Below are 25,536 nucleotides of genomic sequence, written 5' to 3'. Positions count from 1 at the left end.
GCTCACATGTTAAAACATAATGAAGGAGTTAAAATACATACAACAAGGGCTTCCCTGGTGGCGCAGTGGTTGAGAGTCCGCCTGCCGATGCAGGGGACACGGGTTCGTGCCCCAGTCTCGGAGGATCCCACATGCAGCGGAGCGGCTAGGCCCATGAGCCATGACCGCTGAGCCTGCGCGTCTGGAGCCTGTGCTCCGCAACGGGAGAGGCCACAGCAGTGAGAGGCCCGCGTACCGCAAAAAAAAAAAAAATTAAAAAAACAAAATAAAATAAAATACATACAACATCAGGAGTAATGTCAAAAAGTCCACACACGGTGATTCCAATCTTTACAGACATTCTTTTCATTTCCTTGGGCCTCAGTTTCCTCATTTGTATAATATGGCCAGTAGAGAATTATTTTGAGGATTGTTTGTGGTGAACATATTTGTATACTGTGAAGTTTTGTACAAATAGCTACATTTTATATTATGCTTGTCATTTTACCTGAGGAGATTCTGGGACTCCTGGAATTTAAAGAACTTCCTTCAAAATCCTACTTGATGAGTCAGTGTTAATTAAAATTTATGTTGCCATGTTTTAAGTCAGCACCTTTCAGGGCAAAAAAGAAACTCTGGACCCTTTAAGAGAATGTTGTTCTTTTTCCCTTGTTAAAGTACAAAGCCTTATGTTGACAGGTGGATTTTTTTTTTAAACTCTCACAATTCCAGGGACATAAAAGTTTATGCAAGGGACAGAAAGCAAAAGTGCTATTACTTGGCAAAGTCAGATCAGCCTCTGTAATTGCAAGAGTTCTCTCCAGAAGTACTTCTTCAAAATCAGTAAATGATTGAAAGTCCTCTCCAAAACATGCTCTTTCTAAACGATCCCAAATGAATTCTTAAAAAGGATGGAAAAATAGTCTAAGAAATGCTCCAAACTAAATTTATCTGTTAATGTGCAGAGAATGATGCCCAGAATTACAATTCTATTTTCTTTAGATATGGGTATGACCTGAGACACATAGGAAGTAGCAGAGATGAGATCACTGGAAAGCAGTAGACACGGCCAGGATCTAGGGCTCTGAGATCGGACAGACCTGGTTTCAGTCACTTCTTAGCTGTGTGATCTCTGTTTCTCCTGTAAAATGGGGATAATAATATCCTATCCATTGTGAAATGACAAAATGAGCTCAAGCATATAGAGTGTTTAGCATAGTGCTTCACATAAAGGGCTCAAAACATTTTGGCTGTCATCATCGTCATCTATAATTTAGGACAATTCTGTGGAGTGCTATATTGAATAAATTGAATAGTTGTTAACATAATTTCCCACTTATTTATATCCCAAATAGTCAGAAAATAACGATAATTATTTTCCAGGTACTGTTTAGTAATAATTGATGTTTGTAACAATGACCACCTCCCATTTTCTCCCCTACCCAGGTACTGTAAAATTTTGAATTGTCACTAAATTTTGGAGATTACATGATATTGTGATATAATGGTAAAAGAACAGAATAAAGCTCAGAACCCAGGTTTCAGTACTAACTACTTCATACAGATCTATGACCTTGGGTAATCCATTTAACCACTTTCCACATATGTTCCTCTTTTGAAGAACAGAGAGTAATACAGGATCCAGATCACTAATGTATGTATGACAGGACTGGGTTTTCTTCCCTACCACTTCCTTCCATTTTTCTAGAATGTTGAATTCTAAAGCCTACATTAATAGAGGGTTAAGGTTTTTTTGTTTTTTGTGTTTTTGTTGTTAGTTTATTTTCCCAAATAAAGTTCATCATTTTTTTTTCTTCTGTAGAAGAGTGTTTTTAAAATGTTACCTAAGGCAGTGAAGGAGAACAAATATCAGTGCAATGAGGAAAGATCTAATTGCAATAGATATTTTATCTGGGAATCAGACCCCCGTGAGGACTATCCCCCCACCTCAAGCATACTCAGGTTTTGAAACCTGATCACTATCAAAAGCAGAACCACTTGGAGCAGAGAAAGATTGACAACGTCCTTTGAAGGCAAGACCCAGGAAAAACTGGAGCTGAGACTTTAAGGAAAGAGTGAATGTATCAAAAGGACTAAGAGAGACTTTCCTGGTGGCGCAGTGATTAAGAATCCGCCTGCCATTGGCCCGCGTACCGCAAAAAAAAAAAAAAAAAAAAAGAATCCGCCTGCCAATGCAGGGGACTCGGTTTCGAGCCCTGGTCTGGGAAGATCCCACATGTCACAGAGCAACTGAGCCCATGCACCACAACTACTGAGTCTGTGCTGTAGAGCCCGTGAGCCACAACTACTGAGCCCGCATGCCGCAGCTACTAAAGGCCGCGCACCTAGAGCCTGTGCTCCGCAACAAGAGAAGACACCACCATGAGAAGCCCGCATACCGCAACTAAAAGTAGCCCCCACTCGCCTCAACTAGAGAAAGCCCGCGTGCAGCAACAAAGACCCAACACAGCCAAGAGACTGCGTGTGTGTATGGAGCGGCACTGTCCAATAGGAATATAATGCAAGGCACACATGCAAGCCACATATATAATTTAAAATGTCCTAGTAGTTGGGAATTCCATGGTGGTCCAGTGACTGAGACTTCCTGCTCCCAAGGCAAGGGGCCTGGGTTCGATCCCTGGTCGGGGAACTAGATCCCACATACATGCCACAACTAAAGATCCTGCATGCCGCAATGAAGATCCCGCATGCCACAACTAAGACGCCGTGCAGCCTGAATAAATAAATATTTTAAAAATAATAAAAATAAAATGTTCTAGTAGCATATTAAAACAGTAAAAAGAAGCAGGTGAAATTAATTTTTATAATATGTTTTATTTAACCCACTCTAAAACATTATCAACAGTTATTAATTATTAATAATTTTACATTCTTTTTTTCATATTAAGCCTTCAATATATATTTTATTCTTACAGCACATCTCAATTCAGACTAGCCATATATCAAAGGCTCACTCTCCACATATGACTACTGGTTAGTGTATTCAACAACACAGATATGGAAGGTATGAAGGAGATTGTCAAAGATTCTCTGGTGACCTTGGTGTTACCACATGCTGTTGTTCCCCCAGAGTCTGGGACTAAGACTCCATGGCTGTGAATGGAGCTTAGGGGCAAGTTGAACAGATTAAAACACTCCACTGGCTTGTGTACTTGTGGACTTTGTGTTGTTTGGATTGCATGGCCTGAAAATGAAGCTGCGATTGAACATCCTTTAGGATTTTGTGTGTATATTAAATTGACCGACATTAAGACTGCTTTATTATAGAGTAAACCACCTTTCTCTTCCATTATATGGTGTATTAGTCTGCTCAGGATGCCATAACAAAATATCACAAACTAGGTGACTTAAACAACAGAAATTTATTTTCTCACAGTTCTGCAGGTTGGGAATTCCAAGGTCAAGTTGCCAGCAAAGTAGATTTCATTCTGAGGCCTCTTGGTAGCCACCATCTCACTGTATGGTCAGGTGGCCTTTCTTTGATGTGTGTACTTGGAGGGAGAGAGAGAAGGATATTTCTCTCTTCCTCCTCTTATAAAGCCACCTACTGGCTTAGGGCCCTACCCTTATGACCTCATTTAACCTTAATTCCCTCCTAAAGTTCCTGTCTCCAAATACAGTCACGTTGGGGGTAGGACTTTTTTTTTTTTTTTTTTTTTAAAATTTTTTTTTTTTTTTTTTGCTGTGTTGGGTCTTCGTTGCTGTGCGAGGGCTTTCTCTAATTGCGGTGAGCGGGGGCCACTCTTCATCGCGGTGCGCGGGCCTCTCACTGTCGCGACCTCTCTAGTTGCGGAGCACAGGCTCCAGACGCGCAGGCTCAGTAGTTGTGGCTCACGGGCCTAGTTGCTCCGCGGCATGTGGGATCTTCCCGGACCGGGGCTCGAACCTGTGTTCCCTGCATAGGCAGGCAGATTCTCAACCACTGCGCCACCAGGGAAGCCCGGGGGTAAGACTTTTAACATAAAAATTTGAACAAAATCCACCCCAGTTAGTTAAACAGAAAAGGATTTTTTTGAAAGGATATTGGGCAGCTAACAGCATTTTTTAAAAGGAGGGGAGACTCAGGCTTGGAAGCTCTATAACCAGGAACGACGCAGCTTCCTATTTCAGTTTCCATTGACACGGTCGTCACTATTGCTGGGACACGCCCCTGGACTTCTGTCCCTACTGCCTCTGAATTTGTGTATTTGTGCCTCACATCTCTTCCCTCGTCAAAACGTTCCATGAGATGCCATGCTTTTCCCATTATTTTCTTGCAGATTGAGGCCTCTCACAGATTTCTGATGGTTGGTTGGAGCCTCTGTCACATCTGTGGGCCCTAGCTGGAAAGGAGCCTGGGAAAGCAAGTGCCAGCCTTCCACCTTGGGGAGGTAAACCCACAAGGTGGGAGATTCTCCAGATATTGGAAGTGTGTTCAAAATATGCTGGGCAGCCACAAAATATAAATGTCCTTCACTGGCACTGAGTTCTATCATTCGAAAAAAAATTCCAGGTCAAGAGGCCTAAATTTAGTTTAAAAAACTTTGTTTAATCCAGAATTTTTTTGGATTTCCAATAGTAACTGTTAAACAATCGGTCTGCTTTCAAATTTACTTTTCTTTATTCCTGACCTTGCTTCTAAGCTTTATCAGTTGCATATTTTCTCATTTGACCTGCTGGTAAATAACAGCCAAAACCCATTGCCTCGGTTTCATCATGGACTTGTATTCCTTGGCTGGGGGGTGGAGTTAGTAAACAACGTGATGCTTCACTTATGGAAAAGGAATAAGAGTTTTTTTAATCAAAAAAACAGCAGGGGTGTAAGATATTGGGCCATCTCAGAGCGTCTTGCCTATTACCATAAAATCCACAGTATTCAGCAGCAAGGTCGGTGAGCAGCCTGTTGCCCAGTTCAAATGGTATATTAGATTCTGTGACTAGTCTTGACACCACATAACCACTTTTTCGATAACCTTTAATTTTTCTTTCCTTTTCTTTTTTTTTTTTTGAAAGCAGGAATGACTCTGCTAAATTATTAGCAGAGTAGATATTAGATATTTAAGTTTAGAATTCACTGTCATTTCTGCATAATTCAGTTGCTGAAATAACACGTAGCAGATGCTACAGTGAAAGTTAATGAATAATTATTTTTTGTACTATAGCCTCTGACTGTAACATCTGTCACAACCATGTGGGTTCTTTTGACACTTTCTCAATGTTTTTTGGCGGAGCCGAGCCCCATGCGGGATCTTAGTTCCCAGACCGGGGATGGAACTGGCAACCCCTGCCTTGGAAGCATGGAGTCTTAACCACTGGACTGCCAAGGAAGTCCTCTAAAATATTTTTAGCTTTAAAAAAGAAAAACACATTTTTAAAAAATGTTTTGCTGCAGTCTTTAAATTTTGCTTTTGTTTGTTTAATTCTTTTCTATTTATTAAATTCTTCCATTTGTCCTAATTCTTTAGAAAGTGTAGTGGCTCTTTATGGTCTACTTCTGTTTAAGTATAAAGAGGAATGTGAAATTCTTCAATTGGTTTTTTTTCTTATTGTAAATAAGCCACAGTCAGGGTCAGGCTTATTTACCATTTCTTGGGCACAGTTTAGGCTTCAGCTCTCAAGGGCATATTTTCAGCTTGTTACAAGCCATGCTTTGGCTTCCCTTCTTCAAAGTTGGCTCTTTCTTAACCAGGAAACAGGGCAGGGACAGGATTCTTTTCTTCCCATTTCAGTTTCTCTATAACTGCTGTGTCCAGAAGTAAATATGGCATAGCCAAAATTAATACCAGAAGTGACTCAATCTAACCTCTTTTTAAAAAAAGGCTAAAAATAAAGGCCTGGATATTTTTAGAAAGATCAAATAATCAGTGTCAAATTTCACAGAAATCTGATATATATAGATTGATATCACGCAAAAGTATTTCCAGCAAGCTACTGAAAGTCAAAAGAACAAATGCTGGAGGTGTTAGGAGATAGTGAAGTTGATGGGAACAAAGCAGCTGTAATGAAGCATGTCCACGCTGCTGAAATGTTTGGAGGATGGGTTCACAAGAGGCTGAGAATAAAACAGAGCAAGAATCTAGTACTGTGTATCTTTTTACCTTCCCATCCCCACTTGCATAGATATTGGAGGCAAGAACATGAGTATTCCCTATTCCTCTATCCCTAATTCCCACCATTGATGCTGAGATGGGGAAGTGGCTTCAGACATGGACAGAGCTGGTGGATGGGAAAACCTGTCAGTATCAAGATGCATATGTGAGGATTTAGGAGTTAAAAAAATACACAGGGCCTTCCCTGGTGGCGCAGTGGTGAAGAATCCGCCTGCCAACGCGGGGGACCGGGGTTTGAGCCCTGGTCTGGGAAGATCCCACATGCCGTGGAGCAACTGGGCCCGTGAGCCACAACTACTGAACCCACGTGCCACAACTACTGAAGCCTGCGCGCCTAGAGCCCGTGCTCTGCAACAAGAGAAGCCACCGCAATGAGAAACCCACGCACCGCAACGAAGAGTAGCCTCCGCTCGCCACAACTAGAGGAAGCCCGCGCGCAGCAACGAAGACCCAACACAGCCAAAAATAAAGAAATTAAAATAAAGAAAAAGGACATCTTTATAGAAAAAAAATACACACACGCACATTTGGTAGAAGCTGGTGGGCATTGCCTTTAATGTGTAATTTCGAACTGTGACTCAGAAGCAGAGTTTTTCAACAGCAGCTCTGTTGACATTTCGAGGAGTCTAATTCTTTGCTGTGACAGGCTACCCTGCTTATTGTAGGATGTTTAGCAGCATCTTTGACCTCTACCCACTAGATGCTAGTATTTACCAGTTGTGACAACCAAAATGTCTCTAGACATTGCCAAAAGTTGCCACGGGTTGAGAATGACTGCTGCAAAGCCAGCATGATGTGGTTAGGCAGGAGAACACAGGACTGAGCTGGGGCGGGCAGGCTGGTAAGGCTGGAGGGGCAGAATTGTGAAAGATGGGAAGAGGTGGTGGATGAGGAAATTGAGTGGAATGCTGGGGATGGAGCAAGTAGTTTCCTAAAAGAGAGGGAAAATATCCTAGAGTCTGAGAGAGCCTTTTAGGAATGTAACCAAAAGTCATGTAACATTTAAGGGGAAAGCCTGCTTGCTCTTCTGATGGTGGGGTCAGGAGGTCAAGAAGGCTAAAGGGCAATACCTTAAGTATTGCCTAACTGTGGTAAGGTTGCTGTCCCCCTTTCTGTAGGTCAGTGTGGCTTATCTTACTCACTGTCAGTGAGGATGAATGGGGATCCCAACAGGCCCCACTGAGGAGAAACTCGATCCCAAGAGCCCCCTATTCTTTGGTAGCTCCTTGCAAGACTTGCTGTATCTGTCAGCTCACTCCCAGCTGGCAGCGGTGAGCTACATTCATCTGAAACATACATACCTCTTGCCTCATGTTGTGTTCCATGGCAAGTCTGCAGGCTCAATCTCATTTACTCTCGGTGATTCCAACTCTGAGGTCTGTAGGATCAGATGGGATCCATAGTCTACATATCACAGAAATTCTCTCTAGTCGCTGTACCATCTCTCTTCAATGCTCAAAAGTTTCCTCCAAATTCATAGCACTGGGACAGGTCCGTAAGCTTGGTGGCTAAGCAAACATCCAAATGGCGATGGAGATACGTCTCCTCTTCTTGAAGACACCCAAGAAGACATCTTATTCTTGCATGGAAGTGGCAAAGAGTGAACCTAAGTTTAATGGTAGTGGAGTACTCTATGGTTATTTCACAAATAATTGAGAAAAAAAAACCCCACAAGTACCTTCATAGAATAATGCTGGGGGAAAACCCATAAACCTCTGTCCCTCCACCACCTTCACTGAAGTGTATAACACAGATTTGGAGTTGGAGGGCCTGAGTCTGACTCCAGGTTCTAGCGCATCCTTGCTGAGTGATCTTGGGAAAATCAATCACGTTTTCTGAAAAATGGAGATGAAAGTTAGCAAACTGGTCAGAAACTATGTCATTTCCACATTTCACTTCCTGTGCTTCGGCAGGAGAGGTTTGCCTATACACGCAACATGTGTCTGTGCAGACCCCCATTGCTTCTGACCTTGGTTGTATAGCAGGCAATGACACACTTGGTGTGGTCATTTTCTTTTTGAAGTGTTCAGATAGGCAAACTCCCTCCTTTCTCAACTTCACAGGGAAAAACATCATGACACCAACAAATATATCCGTGTTCAAAATTAAATTTGTGTTCTTGGTAAGCCTCAGGATAAAGCCACTGACTTTATCTTGTAATGGATTATCTAAGTTTTCCAGATAAACAGTTAAGTTGGTCTCATGATCAGAATCATTATTTTCCCAACACTATAGACAGGATGAAACCAAGGAATAGTCAGCTCAACTATATAAGCTGTAAGATGTGGAATTTCTGTAAGATGTGGAACTTCTTCAGAGTTAATGGAAAATGTTGCAGGAGTTGTGGTTAATGATAATCAAATGACACCTCCCATTTTCCTACTTCTATTTCCATCTATCTGACTTAGTATTCCCTATATTTAGGCATCTATTTATATCAAAAATTCTCATGAAACAGACAAATTAATGTCATGTTGCTCACACAAAAAAATGGGATATAAAATCTGGGGAAATGCTCTCTCTTGACCTACTGTTTAGAAAACAGCAAAAGACCTTATATTTTCTTCCAAAGGACAAAACCCACTGGCTTAGAAAGTAAAGTTTGGTAGTTAAGAGAGAGATGTGCCTTAGTTTCCTCATCTATAACTTGCTAAGGTGTTATGAATGAGATAATGCAAATAGAGGGTGTGGCAATTAGTAAATGATCAATATTGCTACTACGACTATCACTATTTGAAATTATATGTGTTTATTTTTAAATTTTCTGTCTCCTCCAACAGAAAATAAGCTCCATGATGCTTACCTGTTTAGTACATATAGGCACCTGCTGAATGTGTCTCAATTTGAGCGTTAAAGGAAGGATGAGATTTCTCAAAGAATTGAGGGTCAGTGGAAATTCCCCTAAGGAACTCTAAAACTGATGCTGTTACTGAAACCATGCAACTCAGATTGGGACTTGAACCCACGGGCAGGGACTCAAACCCAGCCAAAACCCAGATTGGGACTTGAACCCATGATCTTTTAAATGAGATCGCATACCTGGTCTCAGGACTTAATGATGCTCAGGTTCTTGATGTCTCATCGCAGGAAGAATTTAGTGAGAGACAAAGTGATAGGTAAGAAATGGATTTATTTAGAGAGAAACACTCCACAGAGTGTTGTCCATCTCAGAAGGTGAAAGCAGCACCAGGGTATGGGATTGTCAGTTTTTATAGGGGTGGGTAATTTCATAGGCTAATGAGTGGGAGGAGTATTCCAGCTATTTTGGGGAGGGGCGGGGATTTCCAGGAATTGGGCCACCGCCTACTTTTTGACCTTTATGATTGGCCTTGGAACTGTCATGGCGCCTGTGGGTGTGTTACAATGAGCGTCTGTATACTGAGGCTCAAGGTCTAGTGGAAATCAACTTGTCTGACATCTTGGACCTATTTGGTTCTAATCAGTTTATGTCGTGTCCTCGGGCTATGTCATTCTTTTAAAAGTTGTGCCCTGCCCCCTTCCCTCCTGTTTCATTACCTGAAAACTGGGTTTGCTTCTTGGTGGGTGTCCATCCAAGAGCCACAACCAAGCCAAAGAGGGGGAGAAGGAAGGATTTATTACTTGCAGCAAGTAAGAACTTGAGGTAATAAATATTTAAGGAACAGCATTTTTAAAAAATAAATTTATTTATTTTTGGCTGCGTTGAGTCTTTGTTGCTGCGCACAGTCTTTTTCTAGTTGCGGCGAGCAGGGGCTACTCTTCGTTGTGGTGCGTGGGCTTCTCATTGCGGTGGCTTCTCTTGTTGCAGAGCATGTGGCACATGGGCTCAGTAGTTGTGGCGCACGGGCTTAGTTGCTCCACAGAATGTGGGATCTTCCCGGACCAGGGCTCGCACCCGTGTCCCCTACATTGGCAGGTGGATTCTTAACCACTGTGCCACCTGGGAAGTCCCAGGAACAGCATTTTTTAATGTTTAACCACTTAATGTTTTAATCTATGTTTGTCATAGGAAGTTAAATGGCTTACCATTCTTGTGATAATTTAATCACTATCACCTCACTAATCTGGTTGTACTTTCTCAGTCAGCATAAAAGACTGTTGATTCTCTTAAAATTGGGAACATACTAATTTATTTCCCCTTGAATTAGTTATTTTGTAGTGAAACTGAGCAGGACCCTGTGGGGCCTTTCCATGTCCCCTGTTTCTTACTTACAGGAAAAAAGGCTACAGCCTCCCAGACCCTCTCCAAGTTGAGTTATTCAAACAGTTACTAATTAGGGAAGTGAGGGAATGCAGAAACAAAGGAGGAGCAGTCAAGAAACTATAGTGCAACAATAAAGCAGGGTCCTGGTTCCTCCTCAGTAGCTATACATAACAATATGTCTCTGAGTTCTTCTACAGGAACTAAGGTTTCCCACCCAGGTGGAGGATGGTAGCTTCAGGCTGAGCACAAGCCATGTGGACCCCAGACTGGTTGGAACCAGAAGGCTGATGATTGAGATTCTTGGAATCTCAATCTCAACCTGCTACCTCACCACCAACCAATCAGAGGAAGGTCACACACCCTGCAGACCTTCATCCGAATTTTGCCCGGAGAAACTCTTCCCTGAAAACCTTCAGGGAGTTTCAGCTTTGCTTGGCCCTGCAATAAACCTTTCTCTGCTCCAGACTCCTACGTCTTGGTTGGCTTGGCCTCTGTGCATCGGACACACGAACTTGGGTTCGACCACAGTACTACTACAGTTAAATGACTCATTCATTTTAAAACAAACCATCATGCATTCCATTCGATTAATTTATTTGTGTCAGGCACTGTTTTAGCCCCTGGAAAACAGCAGTGTGCAAAACACAAGATTCCAGCATCATGATGCTTATTTTTTATTCTGAGAGAAAATAAAAAATTAAATACATATATAATTTCAAATATCTATAGACATTTTGAAGAAAAGTATACAGGGCAACAGGGTAGAGAATAAACAGGCCTATTATAGGGTGGGGGAGGAAGAAATTTTCCTCTACCCTTCTAAGTTCTAGTGTTACCGAGTCCAAGCTCGCTCTCTGCTCCCCGCACGACAGGCCAATAAATCAGAGACGAGGTGTTGAGGCAAGGAACACGACTTTCTTCGGAAAGCTGGCAGACCAGTGTCTCAAAATAACCACCTTATTGCATCTGGATGTCAGTTTCTTTTATAGAGTCAGAGAGGGAAGTAAAGTAAAAAGGCAGAATAGAGAGGAAGAGGTGGGAAGGAAGTAAAGTAAAAAGGGCCATCAGTCTTGCAAAACATCTGGAATGGCCAGGCTCGGGGAGGAGATGTGTTAATTTCTTCTTTCTTGCAGCCATTCACAGGTGGGTAGGGTTCCCAGAGGCAGGCCATCATGTATGATTTTAATAACAAAAGCAACGAAAAGCAAAGGCTAAAGTCAAAGAAACAGATCCAACATGGAGTCAAAATTGGCTCTTCCCTGTTACACTAGCTGGTCTAAGAATTAAATTAACATGAGGCAGATTAACAAGAGAGAATCAAACAAAAGTTTAATAACATGTATACATGGGAGAGACCCAGGAAAACTGACGAACTCTCCAAAATGGCCAAAACCCTCACCTTGAATACCATCTTCAGCTAAAGAAAAAAGAGGATGTTGGGGGTAGTAGTTCGGGACTTCCAAGGGGAGGAAGGCAACCGGCAAGGAGACAAAAAAGCAAATGTTTGGTAAACAAATGTTTGCTGGGCCCACAGAGACAATAGGACAGAAAGGAATTTTATTTTATTTTTTTTTGCGGTACGCGGGCCTCTCACTGTTGTGGTCTCTCCCGTTGCGGAGCACAGGCTCCGGACGCGCAGGCTCAGCGGCCATGGCTCACAGGCCCAGCCGCTCCGCGGCATGCGGGATCTTCCCGGACTGGGGCACGAACCCGTGTCCCCTGCATTGGCAGGCAGACAGACTCTCAACCACTGCGCCACCAGGGAAGCCCAGAAAGGAATTTTTAAAAGCCGACTTTGCTAGGTTCCTCCCTGTCTATATACCTAGTTTGTACTACAGTTATCTATGGTGATAGCTCTCTTCTTGGAACAAGTTCTCTATCTATATTCTTTTAGGCAGGTAGGGGAAAGGTCAAAGGTGACGAGTCTTTTGAGCCTTAAAAAAAAAAAAATCAGCCTAAATTAATTCTCTTGCCAAGGAAACCCATTTTGGGGTGGCAAATTTTGCTCTCTTACAATAGCTAGGGTGGTCAAGGCAGGCCTCATTCCAGTTTGAGCTACGACCTGAATGAGCATGTCAGATAGACAACACAGTTAATGCTTGGTGAATATTGTTCTCGTCTCTTACTCCCTGGGGCCAAACTGACTCCTATTTGCATGTCTGCACATCTGCTTTTACCCAGACAAATCCTGAACGTATAAGTCTTAGTACTGTATATTACAGACAGGAATCCGAGGTTCACACGTTAATAGGGCAAGTTAACTGATTCTCTGGGTACTTGCCTTCACGGTAATGGCTACACAACGCTGTTGTGATGTACTGTGTTCCAGGTTCCGCGGGCACTGAGGACAAATTAGCCTAATTAGGTTTGGGATTATCCAGAAAGGCTCTGGACAGGGAGAGGCTCAGAAGGCCACTGTCCTTCCTTCCCACCTTACCTCCCATTTCCAACACCATGGCCCAGGATCTGGGACCAGAAAAAAGAAAAATAGGCAGAGCCCTCAACGGCTGTCACTTCTGCCAAGGCTTTCCTGGCGGTTAAGAAGCAAACAATTAACTTGTAGATATCCAAGCAAGTTGCAAAAGCAGTAGCGCGTTAAAACAAGGGGAACACGCCAAACTTTCTGCGCAGCCACGCCCTACCAAGCTCGTCCGGGGCAAGGTCTCGCGATTCGCGCCCCGCGCGTACGTCATTTCCGCTGCCTCCGCGGCCAGGTCATTAAATAATGTTACCATTTCCGAGTTCGCTAAGGCCGCCTGCGGCGGCGCAGGCGTCCGTGTTCGGTAGCGTCCGGTCTATGGAGTCAGTTGGTTTCGGCGGCGGCGCGGAGGTAGCGGGCGGTGTCCGAGTGGGGGCCTTTGCCCCGCCAGGATGTTACCGGGCTTGGCCGCCGCCGCCGCGGCCCACAGATGTAGCTGGTCCTCCCTGTGCCGGCTCCGTCTGCGCTGCAGGGCGGCAGCCTGCGGCTCCAGCGACCTCCAGGGTGAGTATCCTGCGCCGCCCTCTGACTCCGCGGAAGCCGGACTGGAAGACAAGGCCGGGCTCGGCGCCGGGCCCCTCGCCTCGGGAGTATGCCGCCTTGCCCTTTCCCAACCCCAGAACCTTCTTGTCGGGCCTCCGCCTTTGCAGTTCAGCCTGCCCAGCCGGCGGGGGACCCTACAGGCCTCCCTGATCCTGGTCTCGCCTATGGTCCTAGCAGGGCCCCCGCGGGCATTTGGGGGCAATTCTCGGTCCGGGTCGCATCCATGAAACGGACCACTTCGTTTCAGATAAAACGTTACGTGAGCATCGCAGTGCCCGGCGGTGACCGCCCGCCTCCCCCCCCGGGCAGTGCGAAATTGCTGACTCCACAAAGTTCCAGGGTCTTTTGAGCTCACCGCCTTACCTTTTTTGAGCACTTTGACCGATTAGATTTTCTTACCTTGTTCCTTTTCTCGTACTCCCAACCTGTGTTAAGTTTTCTAAGGAGGAATTTGGGGGTTGCTACGCAGCATTTATGAGTCATCCTTTAAGATGGGGGTAAGACCATCCTACAATTATTGAATGAGCCCAGTTCGGTTGAACAATCTTTTTGGTGAAAAAGTGTCTGCTGGAGCTGTAACCCAGAAAAAAAGTGGTTGTCGGGAGGTTTTATCCCTCTTTTTCAACTGTCCTTCCTGACTCATTTGAATTGACAGTTTACAAAATAATCTTGAACTTGGCATGCCATAGATTGCTTGACACTTGCGAACTGTTAGGAACAATGAGGGAAGAGACAGAACCAAATCCACCCCTAATCTAATCCCCCAGAGTCTTGGGGATGAAAAGAGTATTTACAGAAACATTTACCCAAAATTTATGTTTGAAAAAACTTGTAGCATGTTTGTGACCTTGCAGTAGATGTTGGAAGTCGTAGTCATTCAAGTTTATAAGTAACATAAGCTAAAATAATGCCTATGCTGTGCAATTATTTTAGAATATGGTCCTATCTTTTATTTGCAATAAGTATAAAAACTGGCTCTTAAAATTTCGGAAGGGTTAATTTTAACAGCACTGTTCTTGGGGCTTTTTGGTAGTGATAAAAACGTGTAACTGTGGAGTTTTCCTATAATGGAAATGTACCTGATTCTCTTGTGAACAAAATGATTCATCTGGTTGTACTGTACTCCAAAATCCCCAGTTAAACTTTCTGGCCTAGTTGCTTTTATTGATCAAGCAGTTTCGACATTTTACACTTAAATTACGTGGAGTGGCTGTTGAATTTAGTCTAAACTGTCCTTTAAGAGTGGGTAAAAAGAAGTTGAAATAGTGTAATTTGTTTTTTTCTAAAATTTATTTATTTATTTATGTCTGTGTTGGGTCTTCGTTTCTGTGCGCAGGCTTTCTCTAGTTGCGGAGAGCGGGGGCTACTCTTCATTGCGGTGCTCGGAATTCTCATTGTCGTGGCTTCTCTTGTTGTGGAGCACAGGCTCTACACGCGCAGGCTCAGTAGTTGTGGCTCACGGGCTTAGTTGCTCCGCGGCATGTGGGATCTTCCCACACCAGGGCTCGAACCCATGTCCTCTGCATTGGCAGGCAGATTCTTAACCACTGCGCCAGCAGGGAAGCCCGAAATAGTGTAATTTGTAATCCATTATTCTCTGTCGCTGTCAAGTCGAAAATTATGTGCTTTTTGTCTCATCCCTCTGTGAACTGCAGATAATAATCACCTATCTCACCAGTCAGAATGACTGCAAAGTTGTTTGCAATGTTTATTACCAAAAAATTAAAATGTGTTTTCATGCTTAAAAACAGTAGATGTAAAAAATAACCTTGTTTGTGCAAATTTAGTTTCAAAAATACCGAAACAGTTTTTAAAAGGGCAACCATAATTATGATAAAGCTTAAAAAATTTATTTAGAAAAAGAGTGCTAATTTAGAAAAAGTGCTAAGTACTCTTTAGTACTTAGTACTAAAGAGTACTAAGAGTACTAACTAAAAAGAGTACTAAGTTGGCTGCACGTAAGAAGAAAATATTTGCAGAACTTTTGGGAAAAAATTCTAAAAATAAATATTTTTCTTTGTCAAGAAATAAAGTTTAGTTTATGCTTCTAAAACTGCTGGGTGGCTGGGAAAAACTTATAAAGAATAAGTCGAGGAGGAAATCTTGAAGGAAACAACTGCTTCATTTGCATACTTAAAAATGAGAAATGTCTGTGGGTCAAACTAACACTGAAAACATTTAAAGGCAAAAAGGAAGACAATATTCTAGAGCAACTCTGTCCAAAAGAAATATAATGTGAACCATGTATGTAATTTTGATTTGTCTGATAGCCATATTTTAAAAAGTAAAAACAAATGAAATTAATTTTATTAATATATTTCATCCAGTATATTCAAACTATTTTAACATGTAATCAATATAAAAATTATTGAGATATTTTACATTATCTTTTCTTACCGTCTCTGGAGTCCAGTTTACACTTAACAGCACATCTTAGTTCAGACTCCACATTTCTTTCAAGTGCTCAGTAAACAGTGACTACTGTATTGCACAGTGCACTTATAAAGTTAGTATCCCTAATTTATAAAGAATTTTTACAAACCAACCTACATTCCAGTAGAAAAATGGGCAAAGGAAATGAATGCTTTCATAAAGCCATTCGAGTAGCCAATAAAAATGCAAAAATGTTCCATACTTACTAATAAGCATAGAAATATGTCTAAAGGATTTACTAATTGTCTCATATTAGCTAAGTTTTTCAGAGTGATTCTTCATATTGAGGGTGCAGGAAAGCAGGAACTCTCTTACTACTGATTGGGACATATAGTTAGTTGAACAGTGTTTTGGAGGTCAGTTATTCTTTATATTAAAAATAACTTTAGGACTTCCCTGGTGGTTCAGTGGTTAAGAATACGCCTGCCAATGCAGCAGACACGGGTTAGAGCCCGGTCTGGGAAGATCCCACATGCCACGGAGCAACTAAGCCCGTGTGCCACAACTACTGAAGCCCGCGTGCCTAGAGCCCATGCTCTGCAACAAGAGAAGCCTCCGCGGTGAAAAGCCACGCACCGCAACGAAGAGTAGCTCCCACTCACCGCAACTAGAGAAAGCCCGCGTGCAGCAATGAAGATCCAACGCAGCCAAAAGATAAATAAGTAATAAATAAAGAAAACCTTACTTAAAAAAAAAAAAGAACTTTAAAGGTATATGCCTTCTCACCCAACAATTCTATATTTAAAGAGATTTGCTTTCAAGAAATAATCAGATACTTATTAAAGTCTGTGCACAAGTTTATTATTAATAGTAAATAGGTAACGTTTACAGTTATGAAGTGTTGGAAACGTTATGGTACAATTATTTTATTTTTTATAAATTTATTTATTTTTGGCTGTGTTGGGTCTTCGTTGCTGTGCGCAGGCTTTCTCTGGTTGTAGTGAGCGGGGGCTACTCTTAGTTGCGGTGAGCTGGCTTCTCATTGCAGTGGCTTCTCTTGTGGAGCACGGGCTCTAGGCGCCCAGGCTTCAGTAGTTGCGGCTCACGGGCTCTAGAGCACAGGCTCAGTAGTTGTGGCGCACGGGCTTAGTTGCTCCGCGGCATGTGGGATCTTCCCAGACCAGGGCTTGAACCCGTGTCCCCTGCATTGGCAGGCGGATGCTTAACCACTGCACCACCAGGGAAGCCCTGGTACAGTTATTAAGGGCTGGTGATAGATGCAAACATTTTTTTTTTAAAATCATAATTTAGAAGAATATTTAGTGAAATGGGAAAATGCTCTTGAAACTAGAAAAAATGTAGTAAGAATATATACTATGATGTTACCAGTGACTTTCTCTAGAAAATTTTTTTTTATTAACTTTAGTGTTTTTCAAATGATCTACACAAACATACTTTTAAATAATAAAAATATTACTTAGTTTCTCTAGTAAATATGCCCTTTTTTAAAAAAGTTCTTTTGGCTTTGCATAAGCACTTATTTTATTTTTTCATGTATTTATGTCTTGCCTCATTTGACAATGATTTGAAATGGGAGGATGCTCCTTTAAGGACTACATGCCAAATCAACAGATACGTGCTTTTGCTTAAGTCCAAGATGAATAAAAGTATAGTTTTTAAATAAAAATATAGAAATTCACCTTTGTATTTTTTTTATTTCTGTCTGCAGTCTGCTAGTATTACCATACGAAAACTTGAGTGGGAATTTAACCCCTTAAATAACTAATAGGAACATTGACAATTATAAAAGACCATTTTGGCAGGCTGACAGCATGATTCTGTGTAGTTCAGGTTAATACTAGGGTTACCTGTAAAATGAGGTTAACTACGGTATGTGCTTCATAGGGTTTTTGTGAGTGAGGATCATTCAGGAAAGAGGTAGCAGGCATTGTAGTTGCTGGTGGTGCAGTACTGAACAAGACAGACACAGTTTCCACCTTTTTTGGAAATGAGGAATGAGAAAACATATCTAAATGCTATAAAGGAAATAAGCAGAGTGATGGACTAGAAGGTAGCCAGCAGGGGCCATTTCATTAGCTATGCTGGCCTGGGACTCCAGCTTTTCTGAGGAGGTGGAAACTGAGCCAAGGCATGAAAAATGAAAATGAGCAAGCCAGGTGAACATCTGGGGCAAAGAGCAATCCAGACAGAGCAAATAGAAACCCTAGAGACTAGACTTGTATTCAGGAGCAGGAGGAAACGTGCTGTGGCTGGAGTATGGTTGGAAGGGGAGGGGTGTGTGAAATGAGATTTGGGAGGTATCATAGCCTTTTGGGTTGTAGGTTTAAAAAAAAAAGGAAGTGTTTTAAAAACATCATTCTGACTACTGTGTAGAGAATGGATTGGAAAGGGAGGAGTGTAAATAAGGAGATCACTGGGGGCTATTAATTAGAGTTACCTACGCAAACAAGATTGTGGTTGGGCCATGGTAGTTAGCAGTGGAGATGGAGAGATGCAGATGGCTTTGAGGTATATTTTGGGATATAAATTATAGTGTGATAATACAGGTAAAGCATTTAGTACAGTGGCACTTGGCAAATCCTTAATGTATTTGATATTTTTTTTTCCCGCTTTTCCTAAGCAAATATTTACAAAAATTAAGCAAGGCAGTAGAATTGGTGTGCCAAGAAGCAGTGCAGGAAGTTGTATATTCTTTACATACTCAAAAAAAAAAAAAAAGAATTCCCTATTGCTTACTCTGTTCTGGTGAAAAATCACATCAGCAATAGTTCTGAAGGTTGAGCCACCTGCTGGTCTAGGTCACACTTTTGCTTGCCAGATGATTAGACGTAAGAGGGATTTTCCTGCATTTTTTGTTAGCTGAAGGCATAAAAGTAAACTAAAGATAATCAGTGTGTTACTATTAGCAGTATAATATTTGAAGTAATTTAACAATGGATGTATTTTTAATTTAAAATTTTAGGCATTTGGGGAAAATACAGAAAAGTATAAGGTATAGAGTAAAAATTATGCATAATCCAGATATTTCACCGGTAGCATTTTTGAATAGTTGAAATCAAGCTGTATTATTTTGTCTCCAGCTTTTTTTTTTTTTTTTTGCGGTACGCGGGCCTCTCACTTCTTGTGGCCTCTCCCGTTGCGGAGCGCAGGCTCCGGACGCGCAGGCTCAGCGGCCATGGCTCACGGGCCTAGCCGCTCCACGGCATGTGGGATCCTCCCGGACCGGGGCACGAACCCGTGTCCCCTGCATCGGCAGGCGGACTCCCAACCACTGCGCCACCAGGGAAGCCCTCTCCTGCTTTTTTTAATGCAACATCATGATTCAGTTATACACACACGTATATTCTTTTTCAGAATGTATATTTTTCAGAATATACATATATATATTCTTTTTTAGATTCTTTTCCATGGTAGGTTATTACAAGGTATTGAATATAGTTCCCTGTGCTATATAGTAGGTTCTTGTTTGTTTTATATATAGTAGTGTATATATGTTAATCTCAAGGTCCTAATTTATCCCTCCCCTCTTTTCCCCTTTGGCAACCATAAGTATGTTTTCTATATCTGTGAGTCTGTTTCTGTTTTGTAAATAAGTTTATTTGTATCATTTTTTAGATTCCACATTTAAGTGATATATGATATTTGTCTTTCTCTGTCTGACTTAGTATGATAATCTCTAGGTCCATCCATCTGCAATGGTCTCTCTTTTTTTGTTTTTTAAAAAAATATTTATTTATTTGGCTGTTCTGGGTATTAGTTGCGTGCTGCAGGGTCTTCATTGCTGCCTGCGGGATCTTTAGTTGTGGCATGAGGGATCTAGTTCCCTGACCAGGGGTTGAATCTGGGGCCCCTGCATTGGGAGCACGGAGTCTTAACCACTGGACCACCAGGGAAGTCCCTGCAATAGTCTCTTAAGAAAAGAGACTGGGCTTCCCTGGTGGCTCAGTGGTTGAGAGTCTGTCTGCCTGCCAATGCAGGGGACACGGGTTCGTGCCCCGGTCCGGGAGGATCCCACATGCCGTGGAGCGGCTAGACCCGTGAGCCATGGCCGCTGAGCCTTTAAGTGATATATGATATTTGTCTTTCTCTGTCTGACTTAGTATGATAATCTCTAGGTCCATCCATCTGCAATGGTCTCTCTTTTTTTGTTTTTTAAAAAAATATTTATTTATTTGGCTGTTCTGGGTATTAGTTGCGTGCTGCAGGGTCTTCATTGCTGCCTGCGGGATCTTTAGTTGTGGCATGAGGGATCTAGTTCCCTGACCAGGGGTTGAATCTGGGGCCCCTGCATTGGGAGCACGGAGTCTTAACCACTGGACCACCAGGGAAGTCCCTGCAATAGTCTCTTAAGAAAAGAGACTGGGCTTCCCTGGTGGCTCAGTGGTTGAGAGTCTGTCTGCCTGCCAATGCAGGGGACACGGGTTCGTGCCCCGGTCCGGGAGGATCCCACATGCCGTGGAGCGGCTAGACCCGTGAGCCATGGCCGCTGAGCCTGCGCCTCCGGAGCCTGCGCTCCACAACGGGAGAGGCCACAACAGTGAGAGGCCCGCGTACCGCCAAAAAAAAAAAAAAAAGTGGAGAGAGGACAAAGGGTGATCAGTAGCAATGTTATTAGGAGTTGCAGAGGCAGTAACAGTAAAATAAAAGCAGAGAAAAGTGATTGTTTCTACTAGACTGATAAGATACCAGTAGCTCTGCAGTCTCGATGAACAGCCTTGTATATGCAGCAACGAGAAGTTCCTTGTCCAGGCCTATAAAGTAGTGAGCACCAAACTAAAGACTAATCTGTACCATAACATAGCTTATTTTAGAAGTCACCTTGAAGAAAGGGTATGAATGGTGGTTAATTTTTTTTACTGTCTTTCAGCCTCCTCGAATTAACAAATTCAGTAATTTATTCAACAAATGGTTGAGTTTCTACTGCTATGTGTTAGGTATTCTGTTTGTTTTATTGAATCAAATGTGGTCCTGTGTATTTTTTAGAACATAAAATGTTAAAGGTAGAAACATATTCTGCAGTTTCTGTGTAATTTTCAATCTTGTATTCATGGCAAATGTGTACTTTTAAAGCTGATACCTAAAATTCTACTAAAGTTAAAAATTAATTACTTTTTGAAACGGTGAGCAAGGAAGCTATCAAGATTACTAAGATAGTGTCAAAGGACACAGGAGTTGGGAATTCCCTGGTGGTCCAGTGGTTAGGACTCTGCGCTTTCACTGTTGAAGTTAAGGGTTCGATCCCTGGTCAGGGAACTAAGATCCCACAAGCCCTGTGGAGAGGCCAAAAATAAAAAGGGCACAGGAGTCAATTTGAAGAGACCCTACTGGCCCAAAACGGGATGGACAGTTTGGACATAAATCAGGATAATGACTAAAATGGATTGATATACATCAAATAATGTTTAAATCTATAGAATCATAATGATACATACACATGCAAATTATTGTGTCACTATTGCAGGATGGTAGGTAGTGACTCATTATTTTGAGAACTGGTAAATAAAGGGAAAAAATTAAGCGTTCGGCCTGACTTTCCTATATGAACTATACTGCTGGATAACCAAATACATGAAGGGAATTTTCTCTTTGTAGAAGTATTCTGACTAAAAAAAGAAGTGATAAAACTATAATATCACCATTTTTTAACCACCTGCGGAATAAATGATTCTAGGCATTGAACAACAGCAGACGCTATCACAAATAGAGATAACCAATTATGTGGCTCCTGGTTAAAGAACACATCACCACTTATCAAGTAGTGTTGTCCTAATAAAAAGGAACCTGAATTTGGATAAAGCCTTTATATCCATCGATTTATAGAACACATAGAAGTACAGGTTAAACAACACCATGGGAATTAAATCAGTAAAATTCAGACTGGAAAACAACCATGACAAAAATTTAGTACGAACAGCTGGTTTCTTCAATATAAAAACTGCTCTAAAACACATATCCTGTAGAAAAGAGACTTAAAAGACATCTCAGTCAATTGCAGTATGTAGACCAAATTAGGATCTGTTCACATACACAAAAATTATGACTTGTAACAGTGGAAATTGGAAATTGAGGATATTTGATGATATTAAGGATTTTTTTTTAACTTGCAATGGTGGTATGGCTATGTTTTAAAAAGTTCTTATCTCTTAGAATGCATACTGAAATATTTATGAATGAAATTATTTTATGTCTGAGATTTACATGAAATTAATATGTAGGTGGGGAGATGCAGGTGCAGGCAGAGGTGAAACAGGGTTGGCCATGAGTTGATAATTGTTGAAGTAATGAGTATGTGTACGTTTATTGTACTGTTTTTTTCTACCTTTGCATATATTTGAAATTTTCTGTAATAACATGTTTTAAAAATTAAGGAGAACCTTGAAAAAGATCTAGGATCAAGTCACGAAGACATTGTCCTCTTCTGAGGAAGGATTTTTAGACTGTGGTAATCCCTCTTTAAACACCTTAGCCCAGTCTCTATAGAAGTGTTTCATCAGTGGGTGAAAAAAATGTTGGTGTCATAGTGTTTTTGTTAGGTAATAATCACAAAAGATATTTTCAATAAGGCTGACAAGTCGGAACACCAGTGGCTGTGGTGAAGAAGATGCTTTCCTGGAGGGTGGGTTTCTTAGGAGAATTTGCTTTAACCCTTTCTTCACTAATTTTGCTGGTAGGCTACATATTTTAACGTGCAAGAAGATACATTGTTATATTCACTTTACTCAGCCTTTAATAAGTAGAGGCAAATGATCAAAAAAACATACTGGGGGACTTCCCTGGTGGCACAGTGCTTAAGAATCTGCCTGCCAATCAGGGGACACGGGTTTGATCCCTGGTCCTGGAAGATCCCACATGCCGTGGAGCACGTAAGCCTGTGCACCGCAATTACTGAGCCTGCACTCTAGAGCCTGCGAGCCACAGCTGCTGAGCCCATGTGCCACAACTACTGAAGCCCACGTGCCTAGAGCTCGTGCTTCTCAACAAGAGAAGCCACCTCAATGAAAAGCCCACGCGCTGCAACAAAGAGTAGCCACCGCTCGCCGCAACTAGAGAAAGCCTGCACGCAGCAAGGAAGACCCAACACAGCCAAAAATACAACTACTGAGCCCACAGGCCACAACTACTGAGTCTGTGTGCCACAACTACTGAAGCCAGCACACCCAGAGCCCGTGCTCTGCAACAAGAGAGGCCACCAAAATGAGAAGCCCGTGCACGGCAACGAAGAGTAACCCCCGCTCGCTGCAACTAGAGAAAGCCTGCACGCAGCAAGGAAGACCCAACACAGCCAAAAATAAATAAATAAATTTATTAATTAAAAACAACAACAAAAAAAACATACTTGGCCTTCAACAAATATTTGCCAAATAAATGAAACAGTAAGTTGGCATCAGAAAGTTTTTGAAGAAAACAAGTTCTAAGCCTGAAATTTGAGTGAATACTTATGCTGCCTTATGTCCTTCATGCTTTTCAGATTATCTTCAGTGTTCACAATAATTGTTGTTCCTGATGAATTCTCTGAGCCATTAAAAAATTTATTTTTCTTGATTTTGGAAGGCAATCTACACATGCACATACATGAATTAACATTTTGGGAAGATCATTATTAAGCAGTTAGAAAAGTTTCAACTCTTAAGTGCTTAACCCTCCACTCTTGGAGAAACTTGACTGTTTCTAATGATATAATTTCATTATTTCACCTAAAACTTTAGAAAATATATAAATTATACCTAAACAAGATTTTCGAGTTTTAAGTACTCAGCGTAAAAAAATAAAAGCAAGAGGGTCACATGAAAGTAGAGACAGATAGATTTACTTTTCTACCACTTTGATGCAAATGTGGAATATTTTCCTTCTGTATTTCAGCCCTCTGAAGCTCACAGTCAACCCAGATGCAACAGCTTAAGTGCTTTGTAATTAGTCTTCTATTCTTCCCTCAATTAGAATTCCCATATACTGAGAAATCTCACCAAATGTTGATCTAATTATCTGATTTAAAAGCATCGGTGACAGTATGAATGACTGATTAATATAATTCACATATTGATTGTGAAATGAAAGATGACTCAATCTCCAGCTAGCAGAAGGAAGATGCAGGGTAGCTTTGAGTAGGACACCCTCCTGACCTTCCCCCTCTCAGAGTTCTTATTCTGAAAAGCACATTATGCCATTTTTTTTTTATCATGCAACCAGCATACAAAATAAAGAATATCTTTTAAATGCCAGAGACCTTTCAGAACAGCTGAATAATACAAATATTTTGATTTTATATAATTTAAAAAGTTTCCATATAAATAAATTTGCAAATTAGGGGAAAAAAGGAATATTTTCTTTTCCTTTACAAAATATAGACCCTGTATACCTAGGGCTCAATGAAACACCTCCATGGAAAGGGTGACTTAGCATTGTGCATTTGGATATTTAACAGGATGAAAGTTTTACTGTTATTCTGTAAAGTTATTCTCTTATCATAGGAAGTATGTTTTATTGGGTATAAAAATCCTTATTATTAGTTTGTTTGAAATTAAAAAAATTTTTTTCTTTTAGAATGGCAGAATTTAGTGACATTTGGAAGCTTTTCAAATATTGTTCCCAGTTGCACACTGAATCAAGTAAAGTTGTATTCCACAAATGTTCAGAAAGAAGGACAGGGATCACAAACTCACAAAATGGAAAAAGTACCATCATTTGATGAAGCAGGTATGTATAAATCTTTTAAAATAGTTTTTTTCTGTATACCGGGATAGTTTGCGTAAGATTATTTGTTCCTTGAATGTTTGATAGAACTTACATGTAAAACCATCTGGACTAGTGTTTTCTTGGTGAGGAGTCATTAAACTGCTAATTTAATTTCTTTTAATTTTTTTATTTCTTTTTGACTCAATTTTGGTAAGTTGTCTTTTTCTAGGAATTTATCCGCTTCAACTAAATTTTTAATTTATTGACATAAAGTTCATGGTACTCTCTGTATACTTTTAGCAGCATATGTAGTTACACCCTTTTTTCCATTCCTAGTGGTGTTTGTCTTTTTTTCTTGATTAATTTTGCCAAAGCTTTGTCTATTTTATTATTTTTCCAAGTAATTTATTTTACTTTGAATCTTTGTATCATATGTTTGTCTCTTATTTCATTAATTTCTACTCTTACCTTAAATATATTCTCCTTTCTGCTTCCTTTGTATTTACTCTGTTATTCATTTTTTAACTATCATATCAGTTAGCTACTTTGCTCATTAATTTTGAACCTTTCTTCTTTTCTAAAGTAGGAATTTAAGCCGTAGTAACTCTGATGGTAGATTTGACATTCTTTCTTTTAGTTTTAACTAAAATTTTGCATTGTGTGTTTTGAAGCTATGTTGTTAGATGCGTACACATGTAGAATTGTTACATAACTGATGAATTAGACCTTTTATTGTTATGTAACAACTCTTTTTTTTTTTTTTAGTGACATCTCCACCAGATTTCATTGGTATTTGCCTGGTATAATTTTTCCTGTCCTTTGGCTTTAACCTTTTTTTGTCCTAATTTGATAATCTTTGTCTTTTAACTGAAAGTTTAGTCTGTTTACATTTACTGTAATCATCGATATGTTTGGACATATTTCTGCCATTGTATCATGTGCTTCCCTGTGCATTTTTTTTTAATTCCTTTTTTGCCTTCTAAAAAAACCTTTTTTTTTTCTCATTCCATTATCCCCTCTCCCTGATACACAGAAACAACACACACTTGGGAGTTATATACTTTATGTCTGTACTAAAGTCTAAAGGTAATTGAAAAGTTTACTTTCCTTCTGAAAAATACAAAGAACTTAGAATGTTTTAACTCTGGTCACCCCCTCCTAACTTACATGTGATT

The 25,536-nt window shown here is 40.9% G+C and overlaps 2 protein-coding genes across 2 annotated transcripts in view; both read left to right on the top strand.

Annotated features, from left to right (window-relative positions):
- TMEM33 (transmembrane protein 33) overlaps positions 1 to 4,827 on the top strand; it is a 38,656-nt gene extending 33,829 nt beyond the window's left edge. Inside the window, exon 7 of the mRNA XM_028492009.2 lies at positions 4,260 to 4,827. Coding sequence (XP_028347810.1) covers positions 4,260 to 4,284 — 25 coding nt within the window. The 3' untranslated portion in view covers positions 4,285 to 4,827. The remainder of the gene's footprint in view (positions 1 to 4,259) is intronic.
- Positions 4,828 to 13,002: 8,175 nt separating this feature from the next.
- SLC30A9 (solute carrier family 30 member 9) overlaps positions 13,003 to 25,536 on the top strand; it is a 76,267-nt gene continuing 63,733 nt past the window's right edge. The window contains exons 1-2 of the mRNA XM_007125176.3: positions 13,003 to 13,255; positions 24,230 to 24,382. Of these exons, the coding sequence (XP_007125238.1) occupies positions 13,144 to 13,255; positions 24,230 to 24,382 (265 nt within the window). The 5' untranslated portion in view covers positions 13,003 to 13,143. The remainder of the gene's footprint in view (positions 13,256 to 24,229; positions 24,383 to 25,536) is intronic.

The sequence above is a fragment of the Physeter macrocephalus genome, chromosome 7 (assembly GCF_002837175.3).
Source record: "Physeter macrocephalus isolate SW-GA chromosome 7, ASM283717v5, whole genome shotgun sequence".
In the NCBI taxonomy this organism is placed as follows: Eukaryota; Metazoa; Chordata; class Mammalia; order Artiodactyla; family Physeteridae; genus Physeter; species Physeter macrocephalus.
This window is presented reverse-complemented; position numbering and strand designations above follow the sequence as displayed.